General features: G+C 44.0%; 1 protein-coding gene across 1 annotated transcript in view; it reads left to right on the top strand.

Annotated features, from left to right (window-relative positions):
• FRAS1 (Fraser extracellular matrix complex subunit 1) overlaps positions 1-18,970 on the top strand; it is a 506,878-nt gene that overhangs the window by 408,873 nt on the left and 79,035 nt on the right. The window contains exons 41-47 of the mRNA XM_065913973.1: positions 211-346; positions 4,496-4,686; positions 5,902-6,055; positions 7,890-8,153; positions 10,676-10,864; positions 12,529-12,648; positions 13,148-13,327. Of these exons, the coding sequence (XP_065770045.1) occupies positions 211-346; positions 4,496-4,686; positions 5,902-6,055; positions 7,890-8,153; positions 10,676-10,864; positions 12,529-12,648; positions 13,148-13,327 (1,234 nt within the window). The remainder of the gene's footprint in view (positions 1-210; positions 347-4,495; positions 4,687-5,901; positions 6,056-7,889; positions 8,154-10,675; positions 10,865-12,528; positions 12,649-13,147; positions 13,328-18,970) is intronic.

Genomic DNA, 18,970 nt, shown 5'->3' with positions numbered 1-18,970 from the left:
AAACACGGATGTCACTGCGTCTGAGCGTGGCTCTGAGAGGCGCTGAAGGATGGCCAGGCCCCAGCAGCTGGCACATTCCTCATTTTGTCTGTAGAGGATCTGCCTCCTCAAAGAAGTGGAAGGTCACCCCAGGCAGCAAGTTTCGATTCAGTTCTTTTTTACTGCAGTCCGCACAACTGCCCAAGGACTCTCCAATCTTTTCTTTCTTAGGTTGACGAGGGAGGGAGGACCCCACTCTCTTTTCACCATTTCTTCGCTGCTGCCGCTGAGGACAGTTTCCAGGAGAATGCCATCATTAAGCTAAGCGCTCTGCCCCAGTACGGCTGCATCGAGAACATGGGGACAGGTACCAGCGGTAGCCTGGCTGTAGAATTGTTCCAGACCTGGAGAGAAGAGGCAGGGTGGAGGGAGGTCACTGCCTGCAATTAACCTGGACAGGGAGAACCAAAGAGGGATGGAATTAGAGGGGGGATCGGGATGGGGAATACGTGTAACTCTATGGCTGATTGATATCAATGTATGACAAAACCCACTGAAATGTTGTGAAGTAATTAGCCTCCAACTAATAAAAAAAAAAGAAAAGGAAAAAAAAAAAACAAAAAACAAAGAGGGATGGAACCATTTCCAAGAAATGGAAGGAAGGTCTTGTTGACTCAACAAATATTGACTGAGCATTTCCTGTATGTGAAGCACTTTTTTAAGCACTGGGGATAGATCGGTAAGGGGCTTCCCCGGTGGCTCAGTGGTAAAGAATCTGCAATGCAGAAGACACAGGAGGCGTGGGTTCGATCCATGGGTTGCGAAGGTCCCCTGGAGAAGGCATGGCAACCCACTTCAGTATTCTTGCCTGGGAAATCCCATGGACAGAGGAGCCTGGTGGGTTGCAGTCCATACAGTTGCAAAGAGTCAGACACAACTGAATCAGCTGAGCATACACACACATAGATCAGCAAACCAGACAGAAACCACTACCTTTGTGGTGCCTTAGATTCTGGTGGGAGGAGACAGATAAGAAACCTAAGAAATGAGAAAATTGTGGAAGATGTCAGGAGGTCAATCAGTGCCGTGGGGAAAACTAGAACAAGGGGAAAGTGCCAGCCTTTAGGACAGAGGGCTTGGGGATTGCACTCGAAATTGAATGTCAAGGAAATAAGATTGTCTGTTGTTTTATTAGAGGCAGCTACTGTTTAGCTGCACCAGAGCTGACGTCTCAGGTTTTTCTCAATATATGACGTCAACTGAAACGCGTGCTTGTCTGTCCGTGACCCTCTCCCCCAGCATCTGCCCTGGACCCACTGCTCTTGGCGGTTATCACAGAGGAGGGGAGGGGAGAGGCGGGGACTGCTCACAGGACCCCTGTGTCCACAGTGACTGGCAGTTGAGACAGCTCCTGGCAGGTGACCGAACCACCGCCTCTGCTGGGAGGCTCCTGAGTGCTAGCGCTCGGCTCTAATTGGCGTGCAACTCGCAGCTCCCACAGAGAGGCTATTGACTGAAGGTGTCTGTGGCCGGCGTGATGCCTGGGATTTGAGCCTAGTTACCAGAAACTCACGTAGCAGGGGTCATGTTTTCCTAGAGAGAACCTTGAGTCTTTTCCCCACCTTGCTTTGCAGTGTGTGCCTTCGATTTGTTTATTGGTGAGTTAGATTTGGGCTTCTCTTGTGTCTCAGCTGGTAAAGAATTAGCCTGCAATGAGGGAGACCTGGGTTCGATCCCTGGGTTGGGAAGATCCCCTGGGGACAGGAAAGGCCACCCTCTCCAGTATTTGAGAGGCAGTGGATTATAAAAGAGGAATAAGACACAGCCCCGGCCTCACTCAGGAGAGATACGGAGACTGATGTTACAATCATGAAACACCAGGGCAGGGAAGGGAGCAAAGCCCTGAGAAAGGATGTAGGACAAAGCAATTACTTTTGCCTGGGACAGCGGGAAGTTCTGAGGAAGGGTTAGTGCTGTGGGCAGAGGGAAAATGCTGTTTCTCACAGAAGAAAGCACATGCAAAAGTAGGGAGTCAGAAAAGGATGGTTGCCCCCAGCCTTCTCTTCTCTCCGGGTGGTTTCTGATAAGGCTTTCTAACACGGTTTTATGTTAACCTGGAGTGCATGCAGAGGAACTGTTTCACTGGTCCAGAAGTCACATTTCTGGCAGTCCTTGGCCTCTCTTAAAGTGGTTCTCAAACTTTAATGCTCATAAGACTCACCTGGAGGGCTGGAGCAAACACAGTTTCCTGGGCAGCAACCCCAGAGTCCCTGTTGGAGGAGGTTGGTGAGATCCATGCGTTAGCATTTCTCACTGGCGCACAGGTGGTTCCAGGGACCACACTTGGAGACCCAATTCTCTACATTAGTACGAACCTGGAAGTAAGGAGAAGATGTTCAGGGGGGCAAATCATTGTCCTAACACACATCATATAAGGTCCCACCCTTTGCTTCGTGGGCTTTCATAACGGAGTCTTATTTTATACATATGAAGCTAGCTACCTAGATTCAGAGTCCAGCTGACCAGAAGAACATCTTTTTAAAAACATTAAAAGAAGAAGAATCTTTAAGTTCACACTAGCACAAGAACAGAATAGTCATATTGTTCAGTATAAAATCAAACAGCGTGGAACCTACATTCCTTCAGTACCAGCACAACTAGTGAAAGTCACTCAGTCATGTCCTATTCTTTGCAATCGCATGGACTATACAAGCCATGGAATTCTCCAGGCCAGAATACTGGAGTGGGTAGCCTTTCCCTTCTCCAGGGGATCTTCCCAACCCAGGGATCAAACTCAAGTCTCCCGCATTGCAGGCAGATTCTTTACCAGCTGAGCCACAAGGGAAGCTCAAGAATATTGGAGTAGGTAACCTATCCCTTCTCCAGGAGATCTTCCCGACCCAGGAATCGAACCGGGGTCTCCTGCATTGCAGGAGGATTCTTTTAACAGCTGAGCTAGTATGGAGGATGGTGCACAACTAGGGCCCACCTTAATTACCTGTTGGGCATCACTGTGTTCCAGCACAGTGCATTAATAGATGTTCATGATATATAGCCTCCACACATCAAGAACTATTTAATTTGCACATAGTATATTCTATTTAAGAAGGTAAGGAAGCTCATTAATAAAATGATTTACATGAAAACATAGAAGGTACAGTTTTAAGAATCAAAAGGATTGATGCTTAAAGCTTCAGTGACAGATTCACTTTTTGAATAGCTTGTTTTCTAATGATAGAAAATGTCATTCTATTTGAATACATTTTTAGGCTTCATTTAGTGTATTTTTGACCCAAATAAAGGTGCCATATTTCTTATATTTATAGTGATAAATGGAAAGAGAAAATTAAAGTTTTAAGGAATTATAGCAATTCCTTTTGCAAACTCTGAACTGTATGCCCTAGGGGTTATCAGGTCACTAATCACTTAGACTCCTCTATGCTTCTAGTATCGAGAGGAATCAAATCTGAGGGATAAAATTTAAGAAAATTCATGTCATTGAAAAAAAGAATGTTTGTCTTGAATTCTTGTCAAAAACAAATTATAAATAAAACGTTTTCATTCCTGCTCTTTCAATTGGGAGGTCAACAAAAAATGACCGTGTCTGTCTTCGACTAGGAAGCCAGTGGCCTTTTAATATATGACCTTCATCTTTGCAAAAACCATGGAACAGGGAAAGAGAAAGTATTATTGCTTTCAGATCTTCTATCTACACTTTTCTTTGTTGATGTATATCTAGGAAGTGTTTGAAGATACAGGGGTTTCTTTTTTCCTCCTCTCTTTAGAAGAAAATGTAACCATTTAAAATCAATCATTTAGAAAGATTTAGACCAAATAAGAGACAAGTCATCCAACATTTAGACAGTGCTTATTCTTCCCCTTGGCCTTTGGGGTTGGAATGAATAGAAGAGATAACCAGCACGTTCTATGAAACTCTGAATGATACTTGAGCATTTCAGTGCCTGAACTATACCTGAGCTCTGGATGGTCCCCGAACATCACAGTGGCCCTAGTGTACCATCCCAGGGGCTGAGCACTAGCCCATGAGGTTACTAGAGGTTTCTTAAGGAACTGAATGGTCAAACGGAAACATGCTTAAGGAGATATTTCTTGGATTTAAAGATATACAGTCATCTTTTCTTGTGTAGAGAAAGAAGGTTCCTCTCGCAAAATGGTTTTGAAATTGACTAAAGTGTAAAACTTTTACTCCTATATCAATATTTGCCCCATGACTTATTTTATCAAATATTTCTAACAAAACAACCATTGATTCTGTGCTCTATTAAATAATAGCATTCTGAGTACTTTCATACATGCGACTCATTTGATTCCCATTTATTAATCAGAAATAGTGGGGAAACTGGGGTCCCACCCAAGTCTTCAAATTCCATTCTCCCACCTTTATTCTCAAACTTGTTTTCATCTTTTGTTGATAGTTCTGTCATGCTTTCTGGTTCAGCTCAGAAAGCAGGAATTTATGGATCAAGATAAAAGTTCCCTCTTGCTGTTGTTACAGGTGATCGGTTTGGGCCTGGAACTACCAGTGACCTAGAGGCATCGTTCCCTATTCAAGATGTCCTGGAAAACTACATTTACTACTTTCAGAGTGTTCATGAAAGCATTGAGCCAACCCACGATATTTTCAGTTTTTATGTAAGTGATGGAAACAGTCGATCAGAAGTCCACAGCATCAACATCACCATCGAGGTAAAGATTCTGGAAGTTGGAAAAGTTGGACCTTTGACCACAATATCCCACCATTAGATAGCTTCAAAAGAACTCAAAAACAAAGGAAGTTGGGTTGGACCTTCAATTTTAAAGGTCAATTTAAAAAACATAACCCTGACCTTTAGGAAACTTGTAGAATTAAGGCTGACATTTGGAGATGGTATGACTTGGAAATCTGAATTTCCATTTTAGGGTAAAATCTATCTGGTCTGTGTGAAGACACTTTGCTCTCACAGACAGAGAAAGCTTGCTAGCCTCATATGAGGTGAAAAGGAACATATACTTATTTTTCCCTGCAATTACTGTATGTAGTTCTATGTGCATACTTGCTTTTTCTAACATTTTAGCACATTTATTCATCACACTATAACATTAAAGAAATGTGTTCCCTTATGCTGTATATATTCTCTTTTGAGCAACTACATAGGCTTGCTCTGTTACCTGAGGAGAGACAGAAATAAAAGATAAAACTCAGAATGGAATATCCGCTGCCTTGAGAAAACAAAACCTGGCACTCTCAGCACCCTTGGGGGACAAGGGTGGAGAGGAGCTGACTTCTGGTGGGGCTGATCAGGCAGACAGTTCAAACACCTGTACTTTCAAATATGTGTCCTCTATCATAGGTTCTAAGACAGGTATGATTTCCAAAAATGTGCCCTTTTATCCCCCCAGTACACTTGGACTTATCTAACCACATGTCCATATTTCTGGCATCTGGAAAATGCCATCATTGTACCTATGGAGAATGCCTGAGATTTCTATAGCATGTCCATCAAGGGAATATCTGGTTTATGTGATCTGTTCAGCTTTCAACGTAACCATTTTGAGTGAGAATTAAAGACAGTGACATATTAGATGCAAACTATATACATAAAATAAACATTAAGGATTTACTGTATCGCACAGAGAACTGTGTTCAATATCTTGTAATGACTTATAATGGAAAATAATCTGAAAAAATATATAACTGAAGTGCTTTGGTATACACCTGAAGCTAACACAATATTGTTAGTCAACTATATTTCAATAAAAATACAATAACAACAACAATAATAATAAGAGATGATGACACATTAAATGCTATTTCATGGTGAAAGTTGATGTGATGGTGTCACTGTCTTTGAATAGTGTGCGCTCTTTTTTTCTTCTTAAACCAGTATCTGTGTGAGACCTAATATTTTATGCTTTAATCAGAGGAAGAATGATGAGCCTCCCAGAATGACCTTGAGGCCCCTTGGCGTGCAGCTGAGCTCAGGAGTGGTGATAAGCAATTCTTCTTTGAGCCTGCAAGACCTGGACACTCCAGATAATGAGCTGATTTTTGTATTGACAAAAAAGCCTAGCCACGGTAGGACACGACTGCTATGGGAAGCTTCTTAATTGAGGTGCTTAATGGGTTATTAGAATAAACACGTAGATTTCAGCTGATCATTCCTCTACCTTCCTGGTGTATAGTCCATTCTTTGCATCAGGGTATAATCAAATTCACAGCTAGTTTATATTCTTTGGGTTCACCATAGACTGGTTGTTCTAAAAGCCTGACTCCTGGGTAATTGGTGTCTCTGAAATTCAATTTCAGCTGTTTTCTTGCTTTCTTATGTAGCCTCAGGCAGAAAAGGTTTTCAGAATCTGCACATCCTCTTCTTAGAGGGGGCATCATTGCTTGATCATCCTGGGCTATTTCATACAAAGAATAGCCACCTTGTAATTAATTACAAAAGTTGTTCATTTCAGGTTAGAGGTGTGGTAGATAATCTTTATGAGCTCATTTGTTTTGCAAAGAAAGCACTTTTCCTGATTAAGTTCAGTTCAGTTCAGTTCAGTCGCTCAGTCGTGTCCGACTCTTTGTGACCCTATGAATCGCAGCACACCAGGCCTCCCTATCCATCACCAACTCCCAGAGTTTACTCAAACCCATGTCCATCGAGTCGGTGATGCCATCCAACCATCTCATCCTCTGTCGTCCCCTTCTCCTCCTGCCCCCAATCCCTCCCAGCATCAGGATCTTTTCCAATGAGTCAACTCTTCGCATGAGGTGGCCAAAGTACTAGAGTTTCAGCTTCAGCATTAGTCCTTCCAATGAACACCCAGGACTGATCTCCTTTAGGATGGACTGGTTCTATCTCGTTGCAGTCCAAGGGACTCTCAAGAGTCTTCTCCAACACCACAGTTCAAAAGCATCAATTTTTCAGCGCTCAGCTTTCTTCACAGTCCAACTCTCACATCCATACATGACCACTAGAAAAACCATAGCCTTGACCAGATGGACCTTTGTTGGCAAAGTAATGTCTCTGCTTTTAAATATGCTGTCTAGGTTGGTCATAACTTTCCTTCCAAGGAGTAAGCGTCTTTTAATTTCATGGCTGTAATCACCATCTGCAGTGATTTTGTATCCCCAAAAAATAAAGTCTGACACCGTTTCCACAGACTAGAGGTTTAAAACACCACCATGATAATCTTCTACCTACTTCCTTTCTAAGTGCTACCTACCTAGTATTAGCTAAAGCTCTGCACTTTTCATTTCCTAAGTGGTGGCTTGGTGGCCTAATGGTTATTGACCTTTTACACATGAAACTATTCCTGTTGATGGAGAGTTCACCAGAGAAGCTGTTGGTCATTACATTTTAGCTTGCCTCCATCCACTTTCACTTTCTTTAATGAAACACTGTGTTTCATTGCATACACATGACCCTTGAAAATAGGATAATATGCCTCAGTCCAAGGATGCTTAGTGTCTCTCTGAACATAAAAGGAGTTTAAAATAAATTCCTCTGTCTCATCCCAGACGCCTCAGGAGGAAGGCCGCAAGTGGAAAGTGCTACTTTCACCCTACAGAAGGGGAAAATAAGTCTTAGATAGTGAAGTGAGTTTGAATTCGTGGAGAGATTTGATTCCTAAGCCACTGTATTTCCGTATCCATCTGTGTCCCCTTAAGAGATTTTTAATCAGGAAAGTGGGACTTTATCTTCTTTATTTGGAGATGAGGTCATAGAGCATCACCCTGTGCTTTTGTATAAAATTCTCAGTTGTTGGTCACTTATGCATGTGCAATCAACACCCCCGAGGGACTTGGCATTCTACCCAAGCTCAAAGTTGACAAAATCAGATGATGTTTTAGTGCCATATTTGTTCTACCATTGTTTCTTTCTTTCTTTCTTTCTTTTTTTTACTTCCTTCCTCAGGTCATCTGCTCCGGAGGCAAACTGCTTCTGAACCTCTGGAGAATGGGAGGGTTTTGGCCCAGGGCTCCTCCTTCACCTACCAAGATATCTTGGCTGGGCTGGTTGGGTACGTGCCTGCTGGTCCAGGTGTGGCAGTGGATGAGTTCCGGTTCTCCCTCACTGATGGCCTCCACACGGACACAGGGAGGATGGAGATATATATAGAACTGCCTGCAAGTGACACCCCCCATCTGGCTGTAAACCGAGGTCTCCAGCTCTCGGCAGGTACCACGGCGTGGAAGAGAGTGGCTATGGTTTCTTCTTTATTCCCACACAATGCTTCCTTCCATGTCGGCAGTGTGGGAGGATCTTGAACTAGGTGTGCAGAGTTTAGGGAGACCTGTTGTTTTGAGGACACTAACCATTGTGAATGACAAGTGTGAAATCTCTGAAGTTCTTTGGACCAGATGCCTGTGTCTGTGAGTCTGAGGAAAGACTGAGAAGAGCTTACAATATTTCCAGGGTCCTCAAAATATTCATTTATCCAACTACTTGTAGGTCCCGATCTCTTAGAACACTGCCACTGCCCAAACAACCCTACGGAAACAAACAACAAAATCTAGCAGGATTTTCAACATGCTTTTTTTTGTCTTTGAAGTCATGGAGGGGCGATTGGGAAGTCATCATGCACTAGGAGAGATTATACCAGTAATTAAGAACCATTAGATATGGTGTTCTAGGATCTAACATTCACAGTTTGCTGGTGGATAAGCAACACTGAAGGACTTGTGATAACTGTGGGTCTTGGAGTCACTTTGCAGTAGGAAGTTACTTACAGAGAATGGACCTTTGGTCCACAGAGCATCTTTATCACACTGGACTTCTGTTTGCTTGTCTGTTCTTAGTTTCACATGTATTTTGTAGTGAAAAATATTTGGTAGAATGGTATTTGAAAATGTGGAGATTCCCAAAGGTCCCAAGTATTAAGTCTGGGACTTAACTTTGCCCTATTTACAAGCTAATAAGTTGGCCTATTACTCTTTCATGGATGCTGGTCAAACACATGAGATTCCTTGTTGTTTTTATTTAGTCCCTAAATCATGTCTGACTCTGTGACCCCGTGGGCTATAACCTGTCAGGCTCCTCTGTCCATGGGATTTCCCAGACAAGGCTACTGAAGTGGGTTGCCATTTCCTACTTCAGGGGAATCTTCCTGACCCAGGGATCAAACCTGCATCTCCTTGATTGCAAGTGGATTCTTTACTGCTGAGCCATTGGGGAAGCTGAGATTCCTTGGCCAGAAATATAGCACTCTGTAACAATGCCCTCCAAGTCCCACGGGGGTGATGCAGAGGGCCCACATGAATGTATTTGTGTGCAGCGTGATGAACTACAGAAGAGGAACCTTGAGCTTGGGAACTCTCCTTGTTATAGTAGCAATAAGCAAGCCTGATCTTTGTCCCAGAGGAAGATGTCACCTCATCCCTCAGGGATGCTCGCTGGGAATGGCCCAGAGAACAAGTGGTCAAACCTTGCATTCTTGGCATTACCCAGCAAAAACATACAGAGATGCTTAGGGCCCATGGCAGATTGCCGCTCCACAGACCAGGTTATGTTACACATGAGTAACTAACTAGGACCTACTTTATCAGAATTTACTGTTTTAATATGAGAAGTGGGCTAGCGAGGAGAACAAAGAGGAAGGCCCTGAGAAGAGGTGCTCGCCAGGAGGGACAGTCCAAGGTGGCTCAATGGTAAAGAATCCACCTGTCAATGCAGGAGACTCCAAAGATGCAGGTTCGGCGGGGTCGCAGAGTCGGACATGACTGAGCACACACACACGCGCTGTGCCTTGTCTGTCCCCAGCACATGGGCGGTCTTCCAGGACCCAGCATTCAGGTCTCCCTGCTCTGTGCCTCTCCTCATAGCCTCTGTCCTGAAGAACAGTGATTCTGACTATTCGGTGTGAGATGGCAACCAGATATATTTGTGAGTTTATGTAAAGCTGCTTTTTGTTTTTGTTTTTTTAATGATTTGGTGATCCTTAAGACAGTAAATAAATTAGGTCCAAGCCGGTCTCATTGTCGTTCTGAGAGTCATTTACATCACAGAGCTAGAAGTTCAGAACATAGATTTAGGTACTAACTGAAAGGTCAAGGGAGAGAGCGAGCATGCACAGAGAGTGAAATTCGATCAGAAGAAAAAGGGGCTCAGATCTAAACTCAAGGTGAAAGTCGCCCGGCCGTGTCCGACTCTTTGCGACCTCATGGACTATACAGTCCATGAAATTCTCCAGGCCAGAACACTGGAATGGGCAGCCCTTCCCTTCTCCAGGGGATCTTCCCAACCCAGGGATCGAACCCAGGTCTCCCACATTGCAGGTGGATTCTTTACCAGCTGAGCCAAACTCAAGGGCTGATTAGAAAATTGGGAAGTTGGGACTATTCAGTTAGGGAAATTAAAATGTATTCAGCTGGAACCAAAAGGTCAAGCAGCTGATATTTTCTTTTTATTTTCTAAAAGAAGGAAATTATTTTATTTATTTATTTGGCTGAGCTGGGTCTTCATTGCTTCATGTGGGGTTTGGAATATGCGGGATCTAGTTCTTTGACCAGGGATCAAACCCTGAGCCCCTGTATTGGGGAGCATGGAATCTTGGCCACTGGACCACCAAGGAAGTCCCGTAGCTGATACTTCCTTAGACCAGGGAGTGTGTGATAATTTAGTCTCCCGTCTCCTAAAATCATTTGACCTGCTCTCCAAAAGCAATAATGGGGAAAGACCTAGTCTCTCCCATTCTCTTCCAGGGTCCGTAGCGACCATCACAGAACGGCACTTGAAAGTGACAGATCCTGACTCAGATGACCATCAGGTGATGTATATCTTAAAGGAAGATCCTGGAGCAGGGCGCCTGCAGATGGTAAAGCGTGACAGCCTGGAGCAGATCTCCATTAGAGGCCCCATCCGAAGTTTCACCCAGGCTGACATCAGTCAAGGTCAGGCACTTCTCCTACCCAGACTTCCAGAAACTCCACCTCCTTTAGTCAAATGGGAATTGGTGCCTGGTAGCCAATGGCAGCAAACTGTGCACTCTTGTTTTGAATTAAGAGCTGAGTTATAGCTTCATTTATTCTTACTTATCTCCTCCATTTTTTGGTTTGAAAAAAAACTTTCCTTCTTGCCTAAAATGTTCTCATGCCTTGACATAGCCTTGATGAAATTGAGGGCTATTATAGAGGAAAAAATCATTTTGACTTGCTGTGATGCTAAAAAGTATATGAGAGAGAGAGAGAAAGAAAAAAGAAGTGAATTGGGATGGATTAAGGTGAAAATTATGCCTGCCTTAGGTGAACAATTTATATCTCTTTCCAGCTCCCCAAAGAGCACAAGTTAATGAACTAAGCAAAATGGAAGGGCATAAATCGGAGCTGCCTCAGGGAGATTACATAGCTCATCCCTCCTCCAGGAAATGCTGATGTCATGTGAAAGCATAAATGTTAAATGCTACGTAGTTACCGTACAGTGCTTTCAGGGGTGACAAAGGAAAAGAAGTTACATATTGAGAGGGAAGTAATCCAATGTCAGGTGATGATGTGCAGTTTCCATTTAGAGGTGGAAACATGCTCCTCTAGGACCAGAATACAGGTCCTGTCTGTGCACTCATGCCTAGAATTGATAGCAGCCCAAATACCTCTGGACCTGTCCGTAGTGAAGGGAGTGGAATAATTCCTTGGTTATTCCTTGCCTCCGTGTCCCTGTTTAGAATATGAGAGCAGGCACTTCTTCCCAGATGTTTAGTTATATTTCCATTGCTAGATCCTTATAAGTTATGCTGCTACTGCTACTGCTACTGCTAAGTCACTTCAGTCGTGTCTGACTCTGTGCGACCCCATCCCTGGGATTCTCCAGGCAAGAACACTGGAGTGGGTTGCCATTTCCTTCTCCAATGCGTAAAAGTGAAAGTGAAGTTGCTCAGTCATGTCCGACTCTTCGTGACCCCATGGACTGCAGCCTACCAGGCTCCTCTGTTCATGGGATTTTCCAGACAAGAGTACTGGAGTGGGGTGCCATTGCCTTCTCCGATAAGTGATGCTATGGGTTCACAAAAATATATCTTGGGTTTTTCCCTTTGGGTCCAATTGACATCTAGGTAGAGTTTATTCATTTAGTCTGTTTCTTTGTTGACTGGTTATATCCCATGCCTTTCCTAAAATGATTTAAGACTGGGAAGCAGGAGTGACACCGTAGGGGACCACGTGGTCTGTGACTCTCTGTCCTCCTGCCCTGGGACATGGATAGATAACAGGGCTGCACTGGTGATGTGGGCCTGGTCAGTGCCTATTTTCCACGTGGGCAGTTTTGCTGACCTCATGATTCCTGAGGCTTCTTTGGAGCCTTCCGCCGATGCTGAGCCTCAGCTGTAAGCAATGCTACTTGCTGCTTGGGGTTATTTTATCATCAAGTCACTGATGATGAGGAAGTCGCTAGATGAAAGGGAGGAAATGAAAATGTCAGACTAAAATGTCAAAAGCAATGTCAAAGTGAGAGGGGGGTAATTGATTCACTGGTGTGAATACCCATCGAATTCTCACCTAACATTTCAGAAGTAAGGCCAGAAAACACTAAATAGCAAACTGTGATCTTCTTGTTCTTGTTACAGGCCTTATAGAATACAGTCATGGAAAAGGAGAATCTGGTGGGCACTTTGCTTTTAAATTTGATGTGGTTGATGGAGAAGGCAACAAATTGATTGGCCAGTCATTTTCCATCAGTGTTTCAGGTAAGGGGGCAGTTGGGTGCCTGAAAGTTCTCCAGCAGGTCTGAGGTCGTGTGGTGCATACCGTGAGGCTTGAGCCTTTTCTTGACGGGCTTGAGTGGAAATCTGAAATCCTCTCCTCTCTGTTGTGCGATGCTGTGGTTCTTTGACGCACTCTCTGAGGGTCAGACCTGGGAATTATGCGGATTATTTTGATTTTACTCCTGGACACCAGGCCCAGAATTGAAAAAAGGAAGCATAAAAGGTTGCTGTTGTTGTCAGTCTCCTTAAGTTGTGTCTGACTCTTTGTAACCCCATGGAAATGCAGCACGCCAGGCTCCACTGTCCTCCACTACGTCCTGAAATTTGCTCAGATTCCTGTTCACTGAGTCGATGGTGCTATCTAACCATCTCATCCTCTGCCACCCCCTTCTCCTTTTGCCTTCAATCTTTCCCAGCATTCAGGGTCTTTTCCAGTGAGTCAGCTCTTCACATTTCATGTTACTCTTTCTGATATTTTCAGAAGACAAATCCCCACCAGTCATCATCACCAATAAAGGACTGTTTTTAGACGAAAACTCGGTGAAGAAGATCACCACTCTGCAACTCTCTGCCACTGACCAGGAGACAGGACCCACAGAACTGGTCTACAGAATCACCAGAGAGCCCCAGCTGGGCCACCTGGAACACACAGCATCACCAGGTAAGCCCATCATCTCTGACTTCATCAGACCAAAGCTGGGATTTAGTAAGTGCCGGGGGCAGCCATATCATATGGACACATTCACCTCGAACTTGCCTATATTAGTATGTATTTCTGGCATCACTATTTTTGACCATTGTATGCTGCTTTGCATCATACTTAGAACACAGTGTACCCCATGCTTCCTTGCTGGAAGTTGATTTGATAATTACAATTTGATGTAAACAGTCTTGTCTCCAACACTAGAATTCAACACATAGAAAGTGAGCATGCATATTGAATAAGATCCTGGTTCAGCTGCTACAGAGGAAGAAAAAGAGATGAATGAGACATTACCCCAACCATTAGAATCTTCTGTTGGATGAAATAAGGAGCCTTTGCATATAACCATATGTAAGGGAAAAAGATGGCAGGTATTTTAAGAACTGTATAAACCTGCCATCCTAGGACTTCAAAAGCAGAAGATGCAATATCAGATGGGAAGGTGCTCGGAGGTGGTGTTTAAGAGTGCCCTTGAAAGATAGAATTTGGGCTGACAGAAATTGTGTTATTTCCAGAGATAGGAACAGCATGTGGACTCATTCCAAAAATTATGAGTGGGCCAGTTTTGCTAAAGCATACATTCTGAAAATAGTAGTGGATTGGGTTCATGGGTAGACTGACATTTTATGATGGGTCTTCAGAGTGATGATCAGTAATCCCTATTTAATTCAATAGGCAATAAGGAGGCCCTGCAGAATTTCGAACAGGGAAGGGAAGTGAATTCCTCTAGTGTCCAATAGGATAAACTGAAAGAAAGAAAGAAAAAAGAGGCAGTGACAGTAGGTAGGAAGTTTAGCATTTGGCCAAATGGGAGCTAGTGAGGCTTCTGGCAGTGGGGCAGCCTCCACATGGGAGTCATAAGATGAAAATAATAAAAGATATTACACCTGCTACCTAGTAAATATCCAGTAAATAGTAGTTGGTGGAAGAAAAGAAGGAAAGAAAGAGTTAATTTCAGGAGGAGCAACTATAGAATTTGGCAACTTGAACAAATGTGAAGGACAAGAGATATTTGCTGAATAAACAGCCTAAAGGTAGAATTGTCTTTATTTTGTCAATCATAGAAGCAGTGTCAGCTTGTAGGAAATTTAGATCATTGGTTTTCTTTGGATTTCAGGTTACAGATTTCTCTTTCATTCAACCAGGGAAATAGCAAAAGAGAGGAAACACTTGCCCTGATGCTGGGAGTCAGACAGTAGGCAAACAAGCAAGTATATATATCATGTCAGTGGTGATGAGTTAGGGAGCGAAATGAGGGCATTCCTGGGGTTCAGGGACCAGTGAGGTGAGGGAAGGCCTCCTAATAGTTAGATGACATTTGAGCCGAGATCTGAAGAAAGTAAGGGAGCCAGCCATGCTGACATACAAGGAAAGAGCATTCAGCATCTTTCCAGGGCATCAGTGAGTGCCAACATCCTGAAATGGGATCAGCCAAGCCCATCACGTTCCAGTTGCATCAAGGAGACCAGTGTGTCTGGGGCGAAGTGAGTAGGGGAGAGTGGGGGTGGGTGAGCTGGAGGGGATATGGTAGAGAAGATGAGGGCGGCAGACTATGTCTGGGTCCAGCATGATGGTGGGGGAGGGAGTGTTGTGTGTATGTTTGGGGGGCACAGGGAAGGCTGGACGGACTGGCCTGAATCCCTAATGCAAATTAAAGCCTGTGCCCTCCCCTTTTGTCCGAAGTTCCTGGGGCAGTGTGCAGATCAGCATTCCCAAGACCTTGGCTGCAAGAGATATTTGATAATTAATTCATGAGCTAATTGCTTCTGCCAGAATTCTGTCAGGTTGCTGATTATATCTCTCCAAAGATGAAAGGGCAGACTCTTGGCTGTTGTGTTGGGGCAACTGCAGTTACACTTCACAGTGCTCCAAAAGGCTTGGAGCTTCACGCAAGGCCCTGCCAGCTACTGGTGAGACCCTGGCTCTTCTCAACTGTGTCATGTCCTGGGGGAGGCGGCTCCAAATTTGCTTTTTCTGTTTTTTACAGTCTCCACCTTCACTGGGCTTAAATCTGGAATGCCAGTACCAGGCTAGCACTGCTCAGGGGGCTATCCATGACAGATCCCACTTCTCCTTCCTCTCAGGAAAGCAGACTCTAAAACAGAGGGAGGTGTGCTTCCCTGCCCTTTCCCACCAGACTTGACTTCCTCATCTACATGCTCTCCTGCGCCCACCAGTTCTTCTCAATCCTCCTGTTTTTAGAAATTCTAAATAGACCAGATAAGACAATCTTTACTCCTGGAGGGCCCTATCCATTTTTAATGAGCAGGACTTCCCTGCCCATCCCCTACTACCAGCCCTGCTGTCCATTCTAGGAAATCTGGTCAGCATTCTGTCCTTCCCTGTCTCCCCTAAGTGGAACTGGATTCATGAATTTGATTCTTTTTAAATGTCAAAGGTTTCCCTTCAGAGCAAGTCCATGTTGATTATGGATCACCCTCTCAGAAGGCAGTTGGCTCCAGCTTAGAGAAAACCACCTCACCCCATTTGTGTCAGGGGGTGAGGATAGGTCTACCTGGAGCCAGAGCCTCTTTCCAAATAGAGCAGAACAGCTTTTAGACCCATGTATCTGTGCAGGCGCTGAGCTATTTGGGGACCAGAGGCCCCTGGGAATTATCATTTGCCTCCAGTGCCTGCAGACATCCTCTTGATGGTTAACTATGAAATGGACTTAGTCTTATGCCAGCTGTCTTAGTCAGCTGATTGTTTTCTTTGGATAGAAAAGGTGTGAAGGTCCTCTCTTCTTCCCCCAAGGAGACACAGGGAGCCATGTGCACGGGGGAGCCGTGCAGAAGACAGACACAAGATTCCTACCATGGAGGAGAGCTGCTTTAAGCTCGAGTCCCTGTGTGGGCTCCTTGCAGGGTTGAGGGCCCACAACCTCATGTCAGGAACCCTAGGAACTCTCTTGTCCTTTTCATTTTGGGGGCTGTACCGAGCAGCATATGGGATCTTAGTTCTCTGACCAGGAATCAAACCCACTCCCCCCACAGTGGAACATGAAGTCTTAACCCCTGATGACCGGGAAAGTGCCAAGACCCTCTTATTCTAAAGAAATCAGAGTAAGGAGTTATATTATCAGGATAGAAACTAAGCTTCTGGGGAAAAGCAACTCCCAAATACAGTACCTTCCACAAGTTTATTTTCGCCCGCAGCAAAATCCAGAGGCAGGTGGTTCAGTGACCCTTCACATGAGACTCCCATCTCTGGTCCAAGGTGACTACTGTATTGTCAGCATCCGCAGCCAGCAGCTGGCAAGAAAAAACCAGTGGCATCCACATCCATTTCTTCTTTAGGAAAATTACTGGAGGAACACATCCCTTTTGGTCACATCCTAGTAGCAAGGACAGAGCCACATGAGGCTGTGAGGTAGCTGGGAGATCTAGACCCTAACTGAACATCCAGTCACTTAACTAATAAACAGCAGTTGTATTTTTAAAGTCAGGGAGCAATAATATTGAACACAGCTGTCTCCAGCACACACTGGTTCTCCCCTTCCCCAGACATTTATTGAGTAGCTGCTGCAGGAGAACGCTTGGGTCTTGGGAGTGGGAGACATGTAAGCAAATATGTGCAAGTGTATGTTGGTAGCTGTAACAGCGTTGTGTGAGGATGTTAGCAGTCAAGGGGCTGTGAGTAAGTCAGGAAGGACTTCCCAGAGGTGATGCTTTACCAAAGGTGTTCCTTAGCTTCCTCTCTATCTCAGCCTCTCAGTACTGTGACACCAACCAAAATTAAATGCACCTGGTGTCTTAGTTCGGGTCCTCCTGAGAGCAGAGATGCATTAGTCTGCTGGGACAGCTGTCATAAAGCACCACAGACCGAGCTGCTTAAACCACAGAAGCTTATCGTCTCACAGATATGGGGACTGGAAGTCCAAGATCAGAGTGTCAGCAGAGTTGGTTCTTCCTGAGGAAGGCTCCATTCCAGGCCTCTCCCCTGGGCTCATAAATGCCTGTCTTCATGTTCACGTGACATTCTCCCTGTATGTGTATGTCTGTGTCAAAACTCCCTCTTTTATAAGGACATAGTCAAATTGGCTTAGGGCCCATCCTAATGACCTTATCTTTTTTAAAAAAATAATTTTGTTTATTTTTATTTTTTGGCTATGCTGGTTCTTCGTTGCTGCATGGGCTTTTCTCCAGTTGTGGCAAGTGGGGAGCTACTCTCTAGTTGCATTGTAAAGCCTCTCTTTGTGGTGGCTTCTCTGTTGCAGAGCTTGGACTCTAGGGCGTGTGGGCTTCAGTAGCTGTGATTCCTGGGCTCTAGAGCACAGGCTCAATAGTTGTGGCCCATGGGCCCAGTTGCTCTGCAGCATGTGAGATCATCCTGGATCAGGGATCGAATCCGTGTCTCCTGAATTAGCAGGCAGATTCTTTACCACTAAGCCACTACAGAAGCTCCCCCAGTGACCAGTGTTCACAAATTACATCTACAGTGATTCTATTTCCAAATAAAGTCACATTGTGAGGCATGAGGGTTAGGACATCAGTGTATGAATCTGGGGGGACACAATTCATTCCATTAACAGAAGATTTGGAAGAAAATCGGAAGCAGAGAAGCTGAGAGTCTACCCAGCATGAGCTTGAGGTGGGAACAGACAGTGGGTACAGAGCCATTCACAGCCGCGCTGAAGGAGATCCGGGGCTGTTTCCTGACATCCTATTAGGAAGGCAATTTCTTCAAAGATGCTTTATTCTCACACCACTTCCTTGCCCTGGTCTGAACTTTCTCTAACATACTGGCCCTCCAGGGGAGTTAGAAAACTGACAGGGTTAACGTGGGTCTCCATAATGCTGCCAGATACATAGGTTAGCCAGCGGGTTGGTGACTAAAAACACCTTAGATGGGATTAAAAGCCTTCAAGATATTTCAAACAGTAACTACCTGCTGTGACAGTCAGTAGGGACAATATGTTATTAGAAGCAGCATCTTGCCAGGTGAGTGAACGGCTGAAGCCTTCCAATAGCCAATTAGCAACAGCTAAAAAAATGTTTTAAGTGTATAGAGCTTGAGAATGTCTGCTTAATAGGACCTCTTAGATAGTAATTGTAGTCAATGAACTAAATTCATTCACCAAATATGTTTTGAGAGCCTGCCTTATGCCAGGTAGTATTCTTGGTGCACATTAGTGAAGAAACAGCAAAAAATTTGTCCTCTTGAAGCTTACCTTCTAATGCAGCTTGTTACCCTCTGGCACTTAATTATGGCTCTCATTTAAACCATAATACTAAATGCCCCCATCAAAATCAGCATTTCAGATAAGAAAGAGTTTATAGCCAGAAAATTACTCTATGATTCAAAATTTTTTTTTAACGTGCAATGGTGATATTTCAATAGTAGAACTATGAGTGGTTTGTGATTCTTTACTTTTCTTTGTTTCTCACATTTTTTTTTAATAATCGTGTATCATTTTTATTTGACAAAAAAATTAAAGGATAAGGGTGAAATCCAAGCGACTCCTCATCTAGCCCAAAACAGCTAGATAAGTTTTACAAAAAGCACTCCTAACAGAATAAAAAATATTATATATATATGTGTGTGTGTGTGTATATATATATATAAAATCTCATTTCTATATATAATCAACATAACATAAAG

This window comes from Muntiacus reevesi, chromosome 22 (assembly GCF_963930625.1).
Source record: "Muntiacus reevesi chromosome 22, mMunRee1.1, whole genome shotgun sequence".
In the NCBI taxonomy this organism is placed as follows: domain Eukaryota; kingdom Metazoa; phylum Chordata; class Mammalia; order Artiodactyla; family Cervidae; genus Muntiacus; species Muntiacus reevesi.
The sequence above is the reverse complement of the archived record's forward strand: the minus strand, read 5'-3'. Positions and strand labels throughout refer to the sequence as shown.